This window comes from Triticum aestivum, chromosome 4D (genome assembly GCF_018294505.1).
Source record: "Triticum aestivum cultivar Chinese Spring chromosome 4D, IWGSC CS RefSeq v2.1, whole genome shotgun sequence".
NCBI lineage: Eukaryota > Viridiplantae > Streptophyta > Magnoliopsida > Poales > Poaceae > Triticum > Triticum aestivum.
In genome coordinates this window covers 390,544,046-390,563,343 of record NC_057805.1, presented here as the reverse complement: position 1 = coordinate 390,563,343, position 19,298 = coordinate 390,544,046, and the positions used below count along the sequence as shown (strand labels likewise).

The 19,298-nt window shown below is 49.0% G+C and overlaps 2 protein-coding genes across 3 annotated transcripts; one reads left to right on the top strand and one right to left on the bottom strand.

The window, feature by feature from the left end:
* The first annotated feature begins 6,493 nt into the window (after positions 1-6,493).
* Positions 6,494-12,530, top strand: LOC123098115 (RNA demethylase ALKBH10B). 2 transcript variants are annotated; one of them, XM_044520006.1, is made up of 8 exons: positions 6,494-7,227; positions 9,007-9,102; positions 9,613-9,713; positions 9,860-9,977; positions 10,269-10,379; positions 10,465-10,580; positions 10,654-10,805; positions 11,503-12,530. In XM_044520006.1, the coding sequence occupies exons 1-8, from the start codon at positions 6,726-6,728 to the stop codon at positions 12,251-12,253; spliced, it is 1,947 nt and encodes a 648-aa protein (XP_044375941.1). In that variant the 5' UTR covers positions 6,494-6,725; the 3' UTR covers positions 12,254-12,530. The 2 variants fall into 2 exon arrangements, with proteins under 2 accessions (XP_044375941.1, XP_044375940.1); XM_044520005.1 differs by having other exon boundaries at positions 6,495-7,227; positions 9,610-9,713.
* A 359-nt stretch (positions 12,531-12,889) lies between these two features.
* LOC123098116 (probable xyloglucan endotransglucosylase/hydrolase protein 28) lies at positions 12,890-15,855 on the bottom strand. The gene is made up of 4 exons (XM_044520007.1): positions 15,457-15,855; positions 15,250-15,350; positions 14,912-15,120; positions 12,890-13,469 (listed from the first exon to the last, which is right to left on the bottom strand). The coding sequence occupies exons 1-4, from the start codon at positions 15,668-15,670 to the stop codon at positions 13,016-13,018; spliced, it is 978 nt and encodes a 325-aa protein (XP_044375942.1). The 5' UTR covers positions 15,671-15,855; the 3' UTR covers positions 12,890-13,015.
* Between the last annotated feature and the right edge of the window lie 3,443 nt (positions 15,856-19,298).

Here is a 19,298-nt window from a genome sequence, read left to right as displayed (position 1 = left end):
AGGTGAATCTAAAGCAAAACTGGATGGCAGTTCCTTACCTTCCCTCGTCTTAGAGGGAAAAATAGTAGTCTTAGCATCCTTCAGATTCCTCATAGTGATAGATTGATAATAATCCCAAGTGACTCAACAAATATAGCTATGATCCCCAGCAACGGCGCCAGAAAAAGGTCTTGATAACCCACAAGTATAGGGGATCGCAACAATTTTCGAGGGTAGAGTATTCAACCCAAATTTATAGATTTGACACAAGGGGAGCCAAAGAATATTTGAAGGTATTAGCAGCTGAGTTGTCAATTCAACCACACCTGGAGATTAATTATCTGTAGCAAAGTGATTTGTAGCAAAGTAGTATGATAATTTTGATAATAGTGATAGCAGCAATGGTAACGGTAACAGTGATAGCAGTAATTTTATAGCAAGTGCAATAGTAACGGCAGCAGCAACTTAGCAGAAACAATATAAGATAAATTCGTAGGCATTGGACCGGTAATTTGTTGGATGGTATTCATCATGTGACAGTCATAACCTAGGGCGATACGGCACTAGCTCCAGTTCATAAATATAATGTAGGCATGTATTCTGTAAATAGTCATACGCGCTTATGAAAAGAACTTGCATGACATCTTTTGTCCTACCCTCCCGTGGCAGCGGGGTCCATATTGGAAACTAAGGGATATTAGGGCCTCCTTTTAATAGAGAACCGAAACAAAGCATTAACACACGATGAATACATGAACTCCTCAAACTACGGTCATCACCGGGAGTGGTCCCGACTATTGTCACTCCGGGGTTGCCGGATCATAACACGTAGTAGGTGACTATAACTTGCAAGATCGGATCTAGAACATGGATATAATGGTGATAACATAAACGGTTCAGATCTGAATTCATGGCACCCGGGCTCAAAGTGACAAGCGTTAAGCATGGCAAAGTCATAGCAACATCAATCTCAGAACATAGTGGATACCAGGGATCAAGCCCTAACAAAACTAACTCGATTACATGATGAATCTCATCCAACTCCTCACCGACCAGCGAGCCTACGGAGGAATTACTCACTCCTGGTGGGGAGCATCATGGAATTGGCGATGGAGAAGGGTTGGTGATGACGAAGAACGAAGACCCCCCTCTCCGGAGCCCCAAACGGACTCCAGATATGGCCTCCCGATGAAGAACAGGAGGTGACGGCGGCTCCGTCTCATGGATCGCGATAATTCTTTCTCCCTGATTTTTTTCTGGAAAAATAGGATTTTATAGCGTCGGTTTCAGGGTCTGCGGGGCCACCAGGTTGGGACAACCCCCACCCAGGTGCCCCCCTCTGGTGGATCTTGGCTCTAGAAAATTCTCTTTGTGATATAAAAACTCCTCGCAAAGTTTTGTTCCATTCCGAGAACTTTTATTTTTGCCCAAAAACAACACCATGGTAGTTCTGCTGACAACAGCGTCAGTCTGGGGTTAGTTTCATTCAAATCATGCAAATTAGAGTCCAAAACAAGAGGAAAAGCGTTAGGAAAAATAGATACGTTGGAGACGTATCAACATGTTGGATAGCGGTCGATGTGTGGAGTAATAGTAGTAGATACTGGCAGGAGTCGGTCTACTTGTCACGGACGTGATGCCTATATTCATGATCATTGTCTTAGATATCAACATAATTATTCGCTTTTCTATCAATTGCTCAACAGTAATTTGTTTACCCACCGTATGCATTCTTTCAAGAGAGAAGCCTCTTGTAAAAACTATGGCCCCCGGGTCTATTCTTATCTTATTATTTTTAGATCTATAAAACCAAAAATCCAAAAATACCTTGCTGCAATTTATTTACCTTTATTTTATGTTGCACTTTTATTTATCTTTTATACCTATCTCTATCAGATCTCATCATTGCAAGTAACCGTGAAGGGGATGACAACCCCTTTATCGCGTTGGGTGTAAGTATTTGTTTGTTTGTGCAGGTGCTACCATTGGAGACTTGTATGTTCCTGATGTCTGCTTGAACTACGTCGGTATTTCCCCAAAGAGGAAGGGATGATGCAGCACATCAACGGTAGGTATTTCCCTAAGTGATGAGACCAAGATTATCGAACCAGTAGGAGAACCACGCAACACTATGTGAACGGCACCTGCACACAAATAACAAATACTCGCAACCCGACGTATTAAAGGGGTTGTCAATCCCTTTCGAGTAACGGCGCCAGAAATTGGCAAGTAGATGGTATAAAAATTGTGATAGATTGATAAATGCAAATAAAAGCAAATAAAATTCAGCGAGGTATTTTTGTATTTTTGGATTAATAGATCTGAAAATAAAAGCAAATAAAAATAGTTCGCAAAGGCAAATATAATAAAGAAGAGACTCGAGGGCCGTAAGTTTCACTAGTGGCTTCTCTCGAGAAAAATAGCATACGGTGGATAAAGAAATTACTGTTGGGCAATTGATAGAACTTCAAATAACCATGACGATATCCAGGCAATGATCATTATATAGGCATCACGTCCAAGATTAGTTGACCAACTCCTGCCTGCATCTACTACTATTAGTCCACACATCGACCGCTATCCAGCATGCATCTAATGTATTAAGTTCATGGAGAAATGGAGTAATGCAATAAGAATGATGACATGATGTAGACAAGATCTATTTATGTAGAAATAGACCCCATCTTGTTATCCTTAATAGCAACGATACATACGTGTCGGTTCCCCTTCTGTCACTGGGATCAAACACCGTAAGATCGAACCCATCACAAAGCACCTCTTCCCATGGCAAGAAAAATCGATCTAGTTGGCCTAACTAAATCAAAGATTCAAAGAAGAAATACGAGGCTATAAGTAATCATGCATAAAAGAGATCAAGAAGACTCAAATAACTTTCATGGATAAAAACATAGATCTGATCATAAACTCAAAGTTCATCGGATCCCAACAAACACATCGCGAAAAGAGTTACATCAAATAGATCTTCAAGAGACCATTGTATAAAGAATCAAAAGAGAGAGAGGAAGCCATCTAGCTACTAACTACGGACCCGTAGGTCTACAACGAACTACTCACGCATCATTGGAGAGGCGCCAATGAGGATGATATACCCCTCCGCGATGGTGTCTAGATTGGATCTGGTGGTTCTGGAACTTGCGGCGGCTGGAATTGATATTCGCCGACTCTCCTAGGGTTTTTGGAATATTGGGGTATTTATAGAGCAAAGAGGCGGTGCGGGAGGCCACGGAGGTGTGCACAACCCACTTGGGCGCGCCCAGGTGGGTTATGCTCCCCTCGGAGCTCCCCTCAGGTACTTTCTTGGCCCAACAGGTGTCTTCTGGTCCAAAAAAATCCAAAAAAAGTTTCGCTGCATTTGGACTCCGTTTGATATTGATTTCCTGCGATGTGAAAAACTAGTAGAAAACATCAACTGGCACTGGGCACTATGTCAATAGGTTAGTCCCAAAAAAGATATAAAAAGATTATAAAGAATGATAATATAACAGCATGGAACAATGAAAAAATAGATATGTTGGAGACGTATCAGTTTCTCCTACTGGATTGATACCTTAGTTCTTAACCGAGGAAAATATTTATCTCTACCTTACTGCATCACCCTTTCCTCTTTAAGGGAAAAACCAACGCAAGCTCAAAAAGTAGCAGAGAGCAAATGACTCACCTGGTAAGGTCCGGGGGATTTTGTGGTGGGTCCTGTCTGTTGGATCCAACGTGGCGAACAAGCCTGGGTGCGTCCGCGTGTCCTCATATCCGCAGCAGATATGGGGGTGCCGATCAGCCTAGATGTACATGTTGGTTTGAGAAGCCCGACTGGGTCACGATTTCATGGCTGGTCACTAACCCGTTCGCCGGGACAGATAGATGGTGTTTGAGGATGCTATAGATGCTCTAAGACCCACCAAAACCTTAGGGCATCTCCAGCGCTCACCCACAAACCGAACACCGCATCCGCCCGTGGACAGGGGGAACAAATTTGATGCATATTTAAACAGAATTGGACAAATTTCATTGAAACTTGAATATTTTTTAAAAATAAACCGGGTGGTTTTCGACATATTTGCACTAGACTGGACTAACTTAGCCTGAAATGACCACTGGCGCCTGTTCCCCATCTCGGGCCAGCCATGAGCCCCGAAAAATGAAGCTCCGCCTCCACCGCCGCCTCCACCGTTTTGCCAGAAGCTAATCGGCCAATGATGTTGAGCCCGCCAAGCTTGGCTTCAGCGGGAGCGAAAGAGCGGTGGCCTTCCTGGGACCCAAGCGCCGGCCACCTTCCATGCTCTACTCTTCCTCACTGTCTCCGGCGCCCACGGACGTGCCAGCTTCGTGGTCGTGGCGGAGCTGGCGATGTCCTCCTTGTCCTTGGACGGGTGCCTTCATCATCAACTCAAATCTCAAACGAGATCATATGCCTCGCTGAACTCCTTGAATGTGTCTTTTAGGTCTGCCTAATGCTTGTGGTACCGCCAGTGGTCGCGACGGGTTTTGCGGGCGGTGCGATAGGAGTCGAAACGCCTCCCACTCGACCACAGCCACATCCGACGCGATGGCCGTGCAGGCGGCGAGTAGCTCCTCCGCGCGCCAGTGCTCGTCGAGGAGGCGGAGGTTGTAGGCATGGTCGGCCTGCACTCGCTGGAACGCGGCCTCCCGCCCCTCCAGCACCATGTCCGTGTAGTGGGCACATGCCTCGACCTCACCCATGGTGATGCCGGCATGGACCGACGAGGAGGGTGGCGCTGGCTCGTCCTCGGCCGCATCCTCCGCTAGGACGTACGCAACGCCAGCCTCTGTTTGCCTGCTGGCCTACGAGCCGACTATAGTTGCGGCGATCTCCTTTTACTGTTCGGACGAGAGACTGTCACACACGGCTTTGGAGCTCGAGGAGGCCATGGCGAGTGTGGTGCAGAGAGGAGAAAGGGAATGGATGATGATGGATGTGGCTATGATCGAGCCCGCGGTTCATATAGCGCCGGGGGGGGGGGGGCAGGGCAACTGGCGACGTGATTAATGATGGGCAGACGGACGGATAAGTGACGTTGGCTTGCCGTTTATCGGCAACCACACACATGTTTAATGTAGGCAGACGGAGAGACATGCCGCCGTTGAACGCGGGCCGGCCGCATGCACCGTGAAGTGGCAAGGGCGGCGCTCCAGGCCGGCGTGCCGTTCCAGTGTCAGAGCGTTGTGAGAGGTCGTGTCGTTCTGAGCCAGCATGAATGCTACACTGGTGCTTAGGAGCGGCGTTGATCTTTTCGGGTGGAAACACGTGCGGGCGATGGAGGAGTTTCTGGGGCAGGCAGGTTAGTCAAACACGGTCGTGGCGGCGGGTCTCCGTTTTGTGGGGAAAACACGGCGGCACGCACCTGGCAGTCACACACTTGACTCGTAGCACTACCGAGCTCAGCTCCCGTTCGACACGGACCGAAGACCATTCCTTGCATCTTCCTCAACAAACAGGGTAGTAGTAAGATTGTCATACAAGGAACCTCACGCTTTCCGCAGCAATAACGTAATCTAGTGGCGAACATGTCTCGGTGCGGCCACCTTCGCACCCTCGCCGCCAAGCCGATCCCCTCGTGCTTGTCTTCTCTCCACACCACACCACAACATAGCCACGGTCACGCGGACGAGAAAATCAAACCATTTTTACGAAAAGCACACGGCGCCATACCCTGCCGGCCTAGGATCGCCCGCTCACCAAACCGAGCGGCCCCCGCCCCAACGCGCAATCAGCGTTAACTAATCTCCTTCCCTCGCGCCGCGCCGTGCCGTGCCGTGCCGGTCACGGTCACGGTGGGGGTGGACAGGAGTACAAGTACAGTACAGTACGGCGTTGGCGTGGGAGCCAACGTCGTATCGTATAGTATGCCTACGATTACCAACACTCGGTCAACACGGGATTTTCTCCAGCTGAACCGAACGACCGACCGAACGAACTCACTCTTTGAACGAGCCGTGCCGGAGAGACCAAGCCAGCCAAATGTGGCTGACGCAGGGCCCGACGTGAGCGAGCCGGGGGCGGTTCGTCCTCCATGACGGGTGGGCCGCCGACGCCGTGGTAGCGTAAAGCGCCCACGAGACCAGACGAGAGAGGTACGCCGTCCCGTCCCGCGGCGTGCCAACGGCCCCATCCGTCAACAACCCGCATTAAAGCGTGGGCCCGCGCAGCTGACACCCACTTACCGGTGGGCCGTGAAGGAAAAAAAATTAGCGCCGTTGTTACTACCACTACCCACCTGGCCAAACGGTCTTCTTTGCCCGTAACCGCACGACTGTGTCCGTTCCGTCTTTCACTGCCACCGGTCAAATCCCGAATCTCAAAGCCCGCAAAACCCCACACGAGCGCCCGCGTACGCCCACCCCCACGTCCAAGCCCCACACGCCGACATGCGGGTCCCGGGCCGACGCGTCGGCCCATCGGGGCCGTACGATGGTTAGGTTTTGCACCCGTCGAGCCGTCCACCGCTCCGCCTGGCATTTCGGGAATCTCCGCTCCCCCAGATCCGCCTCCGCTTCACATATCGCGGCCTCCTCCTCCTCCTCCCCTTCACACTAGCAGACACTGCCGCTAGCCTCCGTCCCTCCCCCGTCTCTCCTCCTCGTCGCAGAGCTGCCACCGGGCCGGGCGAAATAAACCATTGGAACAAGGGGAAAAAACTTGCCAAAACCCTAGATCTCCCGCTCGCATTGCCCTTCTATGACCCTCGGCCCCCACTGAGGGCACGGCCATGGCCTCCGCGGCCGTCATCCCCTCCCCCGCCGGCGGCGCCGTGCCCGTGCACGGGGCCGCCGAGCCCGCCGGCTGGCTCATGGACGAGCGCGACGGCTTCATCTCCTGGCTGCGGGGCGAGTTCGCCGCCGCCAACGCCATCATCGACCTCCTCGTCGTGCACCTCCGCGCCGTCGGCGACCCGGGCGAGTACGACCACGTCTTCGCCGCCGTGCAGCAGCGCCGCCACCACTGGGCGCCCGTCATCCACATGCAGCAGTTCTTCCCCGTCGCCGACGTCGCCTACGCGCTGCAGCAGTCCGGCTGGCGCCGCCGCCTGCCGCCCCCGCAGCAGCACGGCCCCGTCGTCTCGCCGGCCCCGCCGCCGCCTCCTCCGCGCCGCCCGTCCTTCGCGCCCTCCCACAACCACTCCCACTCCCACCACCGCCACGCCGCGCACCATCGCTACGATCCGCCGCGTGGTGCAGGCAACGTCCCGCCTGCCGGATCCGATAAAGATGGTGAGGCGTCTTCTCTTCGTTTCTCTGTTTGTTTGGTACACCTGCTAGTGTCGTCTGTTGTTACAAAGGACGGCGCCTTTTCTCGTCTTTTGTTTTGTTGGGTCCTAAAATGGTTCGATCCATGAAATGGGTTTCTGGTGTCGAGACACCTGCTTGCTAATTGGATGAATAGAGGTGTGATATCGGGTATGCATAGAGTAAAATCTTCCTCTTCCCTCCAGGTGAGGGTGTCTGCCGTCAAAATTCCTGTCCCGATTGGTAAAGTGCAGTTACTCCTTTGTATTTTTTTATTTCTTTAGTATAAAGTTGGGTCATCTATTTTGGAACGGAGGGAGTATATAAGTATTCAGGTCCTAAAAGGGCGCCTTTTGCCTTCTGTCTTGTGTAGCTCTATACACAAATTTCTAATTGGGGAGGTCCTAACCTACTGGATAAAGTTGTCCAAATGTAGCTTTTCTGTGCAAAGATATCTATGTGTAGGGTAGGTACGTGTAAGATCAATTTGAGTTGCTTCAGGCTGAAACATTTTCCTTTTTAGCATTCCGCGTTTCTGTTTGTTCAATAGCTGAATGAATCAATGCGATGGCTATTACTTACGGCAGAAGATATGGCGCAACGTCCTAGGGCATGATTCCCACCCAAGCGGTCTGATTATGCCATGCAGTTACTCCTGTCTATTTCTTTTTTGCTTTCTTGTTTAATACTAATTAGTAGTATTCAGGTCCTAAAAGGGTAAGCTTTTGCGTTCTGTCTTGTGTAGCTCTATACAAATACCCCTAATTGCACAGGCCCTAAGCTACTGATAAAGTTATCCTTCTGACCATACAACGGTTCTGTTTGTTCAGTAGCTGAATGGATCAATGAGATGGTTATTTCATACGGCAAAAGGTATGGCGCAAACTTTCGGCGCAACGTCCTAGGGCATGATTCCACCCAAACCGTCCGATTATGCCATGCATCAGTGTTCTGCTTCAGCTCTGAGTTCTGGCTACCGTTGGAGGCGTTGCTGGTGTCGTGCTAACTTGTCATGCCGTAGTCTATCATTAGTTTTGGGCTATTTATTATACAATAAAAAGTTGGTTACCTGTGCTTTACCAATGATTCCTGCCCAAGCGTCGGTGCAACGTCCTAGAGCATGATTCCTGCCCAAGTCGTCCGATTATGCCACATAGCAGTGCGCTCTCGCTCCGTGTTGGGATTCTGGCTGACATGGGAGGCGTTGTTGGCGTCGTGCTAACTCGTCACGCCATAGATCATTAGTTTTGAGATATTTATTATATAATAAAAGTTGATGACCTGTGCTTTACCAATGCCACAACAAATAAAGCAGTATGCTATTATTAGATTTGCGGGCTAGAAATGCTACATTAATTATATTAATTATAAAAGAATAATGCCATATTTCTTTTTGTTATTAAGTTTGATAAAAGGAGAAGAATCTACGTTCTGCATCACTTACTTTTTTGGGGCTAGAATCTGAGGGCATAGAGATATAATATGACAGATATTACACCTGTTTCGTTTGTATAATATACTAGAACTCAATTTTCAATTATATCATAACAAAACGACTACTTTTTGTACATAATATATACGGGCTTTGGTAATCATACTGTCCTTCTATGTCTTCCGCTCAACGATTTCTGTAGGTGCAATAAGTTCATATTTTCTGTTCTCGCTGATATTGATTATGGCATGATTAAAAACTGTACTTCAAGTTTGCAGCTATTATTGAAAATCATGTCCAATTAGTTTCTCATGCACTCTTGATGTTTCTAGGGCGTGAATTTCATAACAAAGAAGGGAAGGGACTTAAGGAAGGGGAGAACGTCGCTGATGCTAAAGGTCCACAGTTGAATTCTCCTGTTACTGATGGTACCCCCTGCCCCCCTCACACAAACATTGTGCAACTTCATTTCTTTATTGCTATTTGACACATCAGATAGTATTTGAACCAAAGAAGTTTGTGTTAGGGTTTTGTATATAGTGTGCTGCCATCGTGCTCCATATTAAGCCTTGTTTCTTCACTTCAATTGTAACACTGCTGAGCTACATTTTCAGTTTTTCAGTTGTCAATTAATATTCTGCTATTTTTTGTTTAGTTGTCAATTTATAGAACTATAGACAATCCTGAACTTTTGGATCCTCCATGTTGTTTATTTGTAATTGAGTGTCCTTAGGATGGACAACTGAACTTTCTGATACACAGTATGTTTACTTGCATATGCTATTAAATCTTGCTACAGCCATTGTTGTGCATCTGTTGCTAACTATGTAACTCTTTATTTTGTTTTTATGTTTATGAAATCTGATTGTTTTGTCAAACTGAAGGATTGCAAATTACCCTCTCTGAGCCATGTCCTTGTTTTGTAAATTGTGTAGCAGGCGAGAAAAATTCTAGCCTGCAAATTACTGCTGAAGGAAGCAGCAAAGTGGTTCCAACTCCTGTAGAATATACAACCAGTGAAATCATTGATGGCAAGCCGGTATGTTAGCCCTGCAATTCAGAATTTCAAAATCTGCACTTCAGTTTTCTCTTTCATGCAGTTTCCTTGGAATCTCAAACTTCAGTCGTACTGCATTATCCTATTACAAAACACGCCATGATGAAATGTGCTCTATGCTTCTTTAGGTTAATACTGTTGAAGGGCTCAAGGTTTATGAAGGGTTGGTAAATGTGACTGAGATAAACAAGATTGTTTCTTTAGTTAATGAAACAAAAGCTTCTTCTCGTCGAGGAGGGTTCGAAGGTAATTATGTAGCCTCTAAAGTTATTTGTTTCTGTGCCTATGTGCATCACCTGTGTGTGTAGTGTGTTAGCGTAACTGTGTGCACTTTTGCCACATTGAATTCTGAATTTATATCTAAATTGCATACTGTCAGAATATTGCCGAACATCTAGGGAAATGCCACAGCTTAGCAGAGTCTATTACCCTTGGCTAGTTGGCCATTTGTCCTAGTCTGTCTTTATCTAATTTTTGGGGTACTGTGATTCAACTATTTTATTGGACTTTGCTGTTAATTTTGCTTGGTGCAAAAAGTGGGCCAGACTGTTATTGTTGGTAAAAGACCACTGAAGGGTCATGGAAGCGTAATTATTCAGCTGGGAGTTCCTATCATTGAAGGCCCTCTTGAAGATGAAAATCAAAGAGGTATGCCAAGCTTTTACCACAGAATCTCATGTTATTATTCTCGTATTCTGATGACTTCCTTCTTTTATTTTAAATGTGAGTTCAGAGACAACAAGGGTAGAGCCTGTTCCTGGGTTGCTGCATGACCTGTTTGATCGCTTCTTTCGGCAGGGAATTGTACCTTCTAAGCCAGACTATTGTGTTGTCGACTTCTACTATGAGGTAACTTGTTCACGCTGTAAGACGTTCTTCTCTGAAAATGCATTCTAATAATGACCAAATGATTTTTTTCCAGGAGGAATATTCCCATCCTCAGCAACCTCCCTCATGGTATGGTAGGCCACTTTGTACCCTCTGCCTGACAGAGTGTGATATGGTGTTTGGCCGAGTTATTTTTGGAGAACGAGGTGATAACAGAGGCCCTTTGAAGCTCTCTCTATCTACAGGGTAAGCCTTTCCCCAGTAATTTTCATGTCACACTGATGGTAATCTTAAGAGGCTTGAACTGTTTGGCTTGTCTTACTTTTAGTTGACCCTTCTTCACTCTCCAATTTTTTCTAATTTACATCTTCGGTAGCAGACATCATATGATGTAACATGAGAAGCCTGTGATCATGTCATGTATTTTAGTTGGTACATAAACACATGTTTGAGTTGTGCAAACAGTCTTCACGTTTTGAATTTCTCAACTAGGACAAATAAACATAATATCGGTCATAATTAAATTAAAATAGTCCTTGAACTGTTTGGCTTGGCTTACTTTTAGTTGACCCTTCTTCACTCTCCAATTTTTTCTAATTTACATCTTTGGTAGCAGACATCATATGCCGTAACGTGAGAAGCCTGTGATCATGTCATGTATTTTAGTTGGTACATAAACACATGTTTGAGTTGTGCACCCTTTGAATTTCTCAACTAGGACAAATAAACATAATATCGGTCATAATTAAATTAAAATAGTCCTTTGTAATAAGATGATATGGTACTTATTGATTGGTCAATGCCTGTTATCTTCAGTTGTGTGTTCGTAGTTTCATTGGGCTCCATATATAATTCGTAACGTTGACCATGTAGTAAATTTAATAGGTAAACCCTGTTTGACTACACTTCCTAAACATTTTTCTCCTCTTTCTCTCAATTTCAGGTCTCTTGTAGTGTTGCAAGGGAGAAGTGCTGATGTAGCCAAGCGAGCTATTCCTGCTACACGTAAGCAGCGAATCCTTCTAACTTTTGGGAAGTCTGTGGCAAGAAAAGTTGCACCATCGGAAAGTGCTTCACGGCCTACCGCCCCGTTGACACCTCCTTCTATGCCCTGGGGTCCACCATCAAGGCCAGCTAATGTGAGGCCACATTCTCCAAGTCCGCAGCACTTTGGATACACCCCGACCAGCAGCGTACTTCCAGCACCAACAACTGGACCTCATCACATCCCTCCGTCTGATGGAATGCAGCCACTCTTTGTAGCACCTGCTCCTGTTGCTGCCGCAGCCATACCTTTCCCAGCAGCTGTTCCCTTGCCAAATGCAACGGCAGCTTGGATGCCAGAAGCTGCCCCAAGGCCTGCCCCACCTCGATTCCCTGTTCCAGGCACAGGCGTCTTCCTTCCTCCTGGATCAGCTCACCAGCTGCCCCATCAGATGATACAAGCTTCCCAAGCTCATGCGGAACCTAACTCCCCAAGAGGCTCAGCAGCTTATGTGCATAACAAGGGTACTGTCATGGAGGTGGCTAATGGTAGTGCTTCTCCAAAGAGCTCAGGAACAACAAAAAGGGCCGATACAACCGAGGCAAAACCAGAGTGCAATGGGAGCTCTAGTTCTGTGGGTGAGGAGCAGCAGAACGGTGGTATGAAGAATGCTGGGCTCAGCAAGGTTGAGCCAAGTGCCGCTAAATAGAAGGGAGGTATAGTACATAGAGAACAGAAACATGAGACGAGGAAACCTCAATTTTCCAGGTCATGGTTGCGGGCAACTCTCCTATCCTTGACAAGCACAATGCCTTGATGCCGTCGACTTGTCGTGAGAATGAATGAAAACCGTCTTAAGTTTTGTAGCCGATCGATCTGTAGCAAAACTGGATATATCATGCTGCTTTAACTTATCACCTGCTTGCTACAATTATGGGAGTATGGGCTAAGATGTTCAACATGTTATCCGGTGCTTGTTCTGTTCTTATCGTGCTGGTGTTACTTGTTCGTCGCATGTGCATATTTCGTTGATTCTTCTCGAGTTGCAAGCCTGTGACAAGCTGAAAATGGTTATTGGTCCCGACTAGTCTGTGAATCTCAACTTGTCTACTCGTGCCGTCTTGTTTGTCCGTCTGATGTTTGATGATGCTCCCAGTTGCTGATCTCGTTCAATCGTTCTGGTGACTAGGGGTCGCCTTCGTTTGGTCATATTCAGTGGCCGCCCGTGCCAACCAACTGGTTGACGAAGCGTTCAATTCTCCTAGATAACATCGCCTCCAAATTCTCGTCCTAGGTGTGGGCGTGGCGTTGCGTGGCGCCGGCACCACAAAGGATGGATACGAAATGCTGAACTTATCACCCAACTTCTACTAGCTCAGTTACGCAACGATGAAGCTACAAATCACGTTACACATGCATGACACGATTACACAAGCACGCTGCCTACAGTCAGCAACGATCATCAGATAGATCAGAGGGAGGAGTCCGCGGCACCGGCACGACGGTGGCGCTTGCCGTGCCTGCGCCGGTCCGACGACCTGGCCTCGCCCGATGGGAGGTACATGGCCACCTCCGCGCCCACCCTGCACTCCGGCAGCGGCGCCGGGTACCGCGCGCGGTCGTAGCAGTACCCGTACGTCATGTGCCGCGCCCGGACCCTCTCCATCGCCGCCCGCTGCCCGGACGGCATCGCCTCCGGCTCGCACGACGCCGGCGGGGCATGGGCGCAGCCGCGGAGCTCGAGGTCGGTGAACTCGGCGACGTAGGGCGCGTACTTGTAGTCCACCTTGTAGCGGCCGCCCGAGGTGGCCCAGCTGGAGCCGTCCCAGATGGTGGCGTAGAGCGACATGGGCTTGGACGGGAACTGCGCCCCCATCGCCTCGCTCCTCACCACCTCCCTGATCGGCGTCCCGTCCACGTAGAACCTGCACACACACACAAAAACGTCAAATCAGCGCAACGCAACACACAACATTTCACACCATCAATCCAAGCATCCAGCACAGCACATTCACGCGAACATATTTGCGGTGAAAACTAGACTTTGGGGTGGGCATGTGAACGGTGAACCTGAACAGAGCGAGTTGGCTCATGTGAAAACGCACGGTGAAAAGTGGTGGCGGCGGTAGCTTTCTTCCCCATCAATTCAAAAGTTGGCGAGCTGCGAGTGATCACACAGGACTTGCAGGATGGCGGGGAAAGCAGGTGCATGAGGAAAAGGCAGCGGCACGGGTATCCTGGTGGAAGGATCAGGCGCAGCCATGGCCATGCACATGTTGTGATGAATGAATGCTCAGGCTCAGCTTCAGTGGATGGATGGAAACTGTAAAAGTGGACGCCCCCATTTTCTCATGCCAACTTTATTCACCCACACGATCAGGCAGCATGACTGTGTGAGTAGGAGTGCATGACTGTAAGCAAGTGTGTGTGACTGTGTGAGTAGTTGTACGGGCTATGCAAATGGATCCTGATCTGAAATAGATCAGGTGGAGAAATAAATGGTTTTGATATTGCGATCGATGTTTCTTCTTCCAAGCCAGCAGTATTGAGGCATACTGGCGGGGCAGAGCTATCTGCATGCCCGTTGTGGCAAGGCTATCTACTCGATTTCGGGCCCTCGGTACTTGAAATTATTAAAGCGGCAACGGCATGAGGAATCTGTAAGCTGTAAAGAAGAAGAGCCAATTTCTCTCAATCATGTCATGAGGGTGAACAAAGAAAGGGAAAGAGGCAGCAACAAAAAAAGAGTACCTGAAGCTAGCTAATACTAGCAGCAGAGATTATCTATCTTGCTACATTTCTGTAGCACATGCAACATTGCTAAGTTGAACTACCATGGCATAGAGCAGTCAGGTACTGACCCCATTTTTTCTTTTTATCAAAGGACACAAAGATCGTAGTACTGTGTCCTGTAAGCATTGAATTTTTCAACATGTGCTTAAAGGATCACTAATTTGCTACGTACATGCGTACTTGGAACTTGTATGTACAAAGTACACAACCACACTTGTGGTGCAGGCATCCACAAGTCGTGTCCGCAGAATTCAGCCTACGGGTTATAATAATTCAGAAACATTCAGACGTTTAAAACCCTCTACAAAATTGATCCTGGCTGCATAATGATAGCCCTGGAGCAAGCAGAGCTGATCGAAGTCAGGTAATTTAGCTACGGTTGTTACAGCTAAAACTATTCTACATACATTATGCCAGAAGCCCCACTTCAGGGGGCTCCCAGTCTGAAGTTCTGAACTCGTTTACTTTACTGTTCAAGGTTCAGGCCGATCAAACCTTGCAGCGAATGCAGTGTCGATCGATCACGCGCAGTAAGTAAAGATTGGTGGAGATGAGAGCGGGAGCAGGGGCTTACACGATGGTGCGATTGGTCCAGAGGATGGCGTAGCGGTGGAAGTCCTGGGTGGGGTCGAACCAGAGGCCGTACCTCTCCTCCCGGCCGACCGCCGTGCTGCCGTCGCCGTACACGTTGGTCTGCACCCTCCACTCCTTCCCCTTGACGTTCCCCAGGAACTCGAAGTCCAGCTCGTCGTGCGTCTTCTCGTACACGTCGCCGTTGGACATCTGCCGGAATCCAGCGGTCGCAATGCCAAAGTTTGTTACTAATTCTCTCGCCGCTCTCTCTCTCTCTCTGCATTACATCGGTTGTTTCCAACAAGTGCAGTGCAGTAAAGGGATGCCATGTTTACTCACGTAGAAGGCGACGACGACGCCGGCGGCGTAGTCGGAGGGCAGCTTGATGCTGGCGCTGAAGAAGCCGTGGAGGTACGCGCCCTGCGACGCGAACCCGGAGCCTGAAACCAACCAACCAAACAGAGGCAGGCGCGATGAGGAACGGAAGGCGGCGACAAGAACGGGAGGATCGATCGATCGATCGACGACGCAGAGCAGGGTGCGTACCTGTCCTCTCGTCGAGGGAGATGTGGACTCGCTTGCCGTCGCCGTGGAGCCTGAGGTTGGAGTCCCCGAACAGCTGGGTGTAGCCCTCCCCGAAGGTGAGCGCCGCCGCCGCCGCCGCCGGGCGGGGGACCATGACCTCGTCCGCGGCGCCGGCGGACGCCGCAACCCAAGCGGACGACGCCAGGAGGACGGCCAAGAGGAAGCGGCACGCCATTGGTGCTCTCCCCTCTGTTCCTTCCTCGACTCCCCTCCGCTCTGCCCTATATCGTGGTGGGCGCGGCTCACTGCTGCTTCTCTCGCCTCGTCTCTAGTGTAGCGACTACTCCTAGGCCGATGGATTGCAAAGGAAGCTAGCTTTCCATACGGCGTTTTTATCGGGAGTTGCACCTCACAGTTTCGAGCGAGCAGCCTGCGCCGCGCCGTGGTGGCGGATCTTAATTAATTATCACGCCCACCCCAATTACTTAGACAGGATCCGTATTCTGATTGAGGCCTTGATTGCCGTGGATGACCAAATATATCCCACCCAACCATTCTCTCGCCCCGTCATTACTTCGCAAATCAAAACCCTACCCACAACCTTTTCCAGTGATTCTGTTCGATTATTATTGTACCGTTGAATGTCCGCACGAGCTTCCCGTTCCCTCGCTCGCGACTCCACCGGTCCATACTGATACTGCTGTCAGCACGCCACATACACATAGCATGAGGAAGAAGAGTACAAACGGCACGTCCAGGGACAGGCTGGTCGACAGACATTCGACGTATTGTAGCATTGGAGTGGCGAAGCCATCGTATTCGTGGGGCGTAGCGTGAGCCAGATGATCGGATGGATTTGGGGTCCAAACGAGGCGACGACCGGCAAGGTATCCTAGGAATGTCCGGCGGGAGGAGGAGTGGCCGGCTGCGGCGCCGGTGTCCTGGAAATGTCTCGTCGGGGTTTATTACTCCGAGGAGCGCTGCCATCAGTTGCGCGACGCACTGTCGACCGCAGGCGCCGGAAATTTAGGGGGCGGACTGGACTGGATCCGACGGCCGACAGCCCGACACAGACAGGGGCCCCGGCGTACTCTACGCGGGGTGAGGTAGGTTTTGTAGCTTTCCCGCTCTGACGCCGTCGTGTCGTGTGGGAGTGAGTATGTAGCGGCCTGAAACGGAAGCGAGACAGACAGGCAACCACCTTTGCTGCTGTGCTCCGCTCGCATCACCTCGCCTGCGTCTCTTTCTCAGCACCTTCACCGTGTACGCACGCACTTGAGGTTTTTGCTTGCTTCTCCGGAAGTTCAGTACAGTAGTACTCCTACTCTACTCGTGTGAGAGTGAGAGGCTGAGAGCTAGCTACCCTTGCACGGTGAACCACGGAGAGGGTACTACCAGTGGTACGACACTCAACAGTGCAAAGGTTAATCACGATTGAATGTGAGCCTGTCAGTGGTAGATCGAGTGAATGCAGCGGCTACAAACAGCCGTGGGGGAAAAGGTCATACAGCAGGGCCTAGTAGCGAGCGGGTAATCCTCACCCTCCTACCCTTTTGGACCATCGATCCCGGGGCAGGCGGGCAGGCAGGCTGTCGAGCCCCGTCCGGCGCCATGGACTGTCGCTGGGCGGGTGCTCTGGCCGACGCCGATCGGGTCGCTTTCTCGCGGAGGCGCGCGCCCGCCCGCTTCTTTTCCGCTTGCACTTAATCAGTAGGGATGGCCCGATGGATGAGCGAGCGAGTGAGGACTGACTGCTGCTTTGCCTTTGTGTGGGTGGGCGACGATGAGTTGGAGCTTCGGCCCGGGGCGTATCTTTTCCGGTGGGGGTTTTGTTTGCTAGCTGTTAGATGTTTATCGTTGATGGTGCTACTGTACTCTCCCTGCCTCCCTCTATCTCTGGTGTCTTTGTGCGTGACAGGTCAATTGAGAGCATCTCCAACGGCAGGGCAGAAAAACGCAGCCGAGAAATAAAAAACAAAATGCTAAAAATCTGATTTTTAGGCAGTGGCAAAATTGAACGATTTTCATGACAATTTATGCTATGCGAGGATGACAAATTTAGTTGACGAGCACGACAATTTTCTAGAAAAAATAACCTGAGACGAATTTGCCGTGCTCGTCAACTAAATTTGCCACACTCTGTTAAAAATATCCCTGCCTAAAATTTGACGTTCATTTTTCCCTGCCTAAAATTTGACGTTCGCTGGATATTCAGGTCCAAACAAAATTGTTGTTTTAGAGTAAAAAAAAATGGATCCAACAACAGACCAATACCTGCATGGTGATTTTTTTTTCAAGACCGAAACAAAAACCGAAACCGTGGTCGAGGGAACGTCAACCACCATCACCTGCAATTTCCCTGCCGCCGACCCTCCCCACCCTACCTTAGTGTCGGCGATTCTCGCCGCCGCCACCACTTTGTTGGCAGCCCCGAGCCCTACTGGTCGATTCTTTCGTCGCTTCCCCCGCGGTCGCCGCCGAAGCTCGGGTAGCCGCCGCCAGAAGTCGTCAATTTCGTCTGTTACCCCACCGTCGGCTGATATGCTTGCCGCCGCATCGACGCTGCTCGCGGAGGTCAATTAGCGGTTGGGCAACCCTCACTCGACCGGCACAGACCATCTCCGAGGCGCGACTTCGTGCAGAGCTCTCGGCGCTCGGGCGGCGGCGCTGGCAGAGTTGGTCGCACCCCTGGTGATGGTTGATGACCCACAAGACAAGTATAGGGGATCAATCGTAGTCCTTTCGATAAGTAAGAGTGTCAAACCCAACGAGGAGCAGAAGAAAATGACAAGCGGTTTTGAGCAAGGTATTGTCTGCAAGCACTGAAATTATCGATAACAGATAGTTTGATAGCAAGATAACTTGTAACGAGCAACAAGTAGTAACGGTAACAAAGTGCAGTAAGGTAGCCCAATCCTTTTTGTAGTAAAGGACATGCCGTAACGGTCTCTTATAATAAGCAAGGTGTTCTTGAAGACACACGGGAATTTCATCTAGTCACTTTCATCATATTTGTTCGATTCGAGTTCATTACTTTGATATTTTGATATGTGGGTGGACTGGTGCTTGGGTGCTGTTCTTACTTGAACAAGCCTCCCGCTTATGATTACCCCCTCTCGCAAGCATATGCAACTACGGAAGAAGAATTAAGATAAATCTAACCATAACATGAAACATGTGGATCCAAATCAGCCCCTTACGGAATAGCGCATAAACTAGGGTTTAAACTTCTGTCACTCTAGCAACCCATCATCTAATAACTACTCTACAATGCCTTGCCTTAGGCCTAAAAATGGTGAAGTGTCATGTAGTCGACGTTCACATGACACCACTAAAGGAAGCAACAACATACATATCATCAAAATATCGAACGAATACCAAATTCACATGATTACTTATGACAAGACTTCTCCCATGTCCTCAAGAACAAAAGTAACTACTCACAAATCATATTCATGTTCAAGATCAAAGGGGTATTGAATATCTAAGGATCTGAACATATAACATTCCACCAAATAAACCAACCAGCATCAACTACAAGATGTAATCAACACTATTAGCAACCTACAGATACCAATCTGAGGTTTTGAGACAAAGATTGTATGCAAGAGTTGAACTAGGGTTTGAGATGAGACGGTGCTGGTGAAAATGTTGATGAAGATTGGTCCTCCCGCGATGAGAGGATCGTTGGTGATGACGATGGCTTCGATTTCCCCCTCCCGAAGGGAAGTTTCCCCGCGGAATCGCTCAGTCGGAGAGCAAAAGTGCTCCTGTCCAGGTTCTGCCTCGAGATGGCGGCGCTTCGTCCCGAAACATTCCTTTTGATTTTTTCTAGGTGAAATGGAATCATATAGGAGAAAATG

Excerpts from the sequence above, each read along its gene's own strand:
- LOC123098116 (XM_044520007.1), bottom strand. The coding sequence starts at position 15,670 with ATGGCGTGCCGCTTCCTCTTGGCCGTCCTCCTGGCGTCGTCCGCTTGG. Across the intron at positions 15,351-15,456 it reads CTCCCTCGACGAGAGGACAG|GCTCCGGGTTCGCGTCGCAG; the intron begins GTACGCACCCTG and ends GGTTGGTTTCAG. Across the intron at positions 15,121-15,249 it reads GCGTCGTCGTCGCCTTCTAC|ATGTCCAACGGCGACGTGTA; the intron begins GTGAGTAAACAT and ends GGATTCCGGCAG.
- LOC123098115 (XM_044520005.1), top strand. The coding sequence starts at position 6,726 with ATGGCCTCCGCGGCCGTCATCCCCTCCCCCGCCGGCGGCGCCGTGCCC. Across the intron at positions 9,978-10,268 it reads TCGTCGAGGAGGGTTCGAAG|TGGGCCAGACTGTTATTGTT; the intron begins GTAATTATGTAG and ends TGGTGCAAAAAG. Across the intron at positions 10,806-11,502 it reads AAGCTCTCTCTATCTACAGG|GTCTCTTGTAGTGTTGCAAG; the intron begins GTAAGCCTTTCC and ends TCTCAATTTCAG.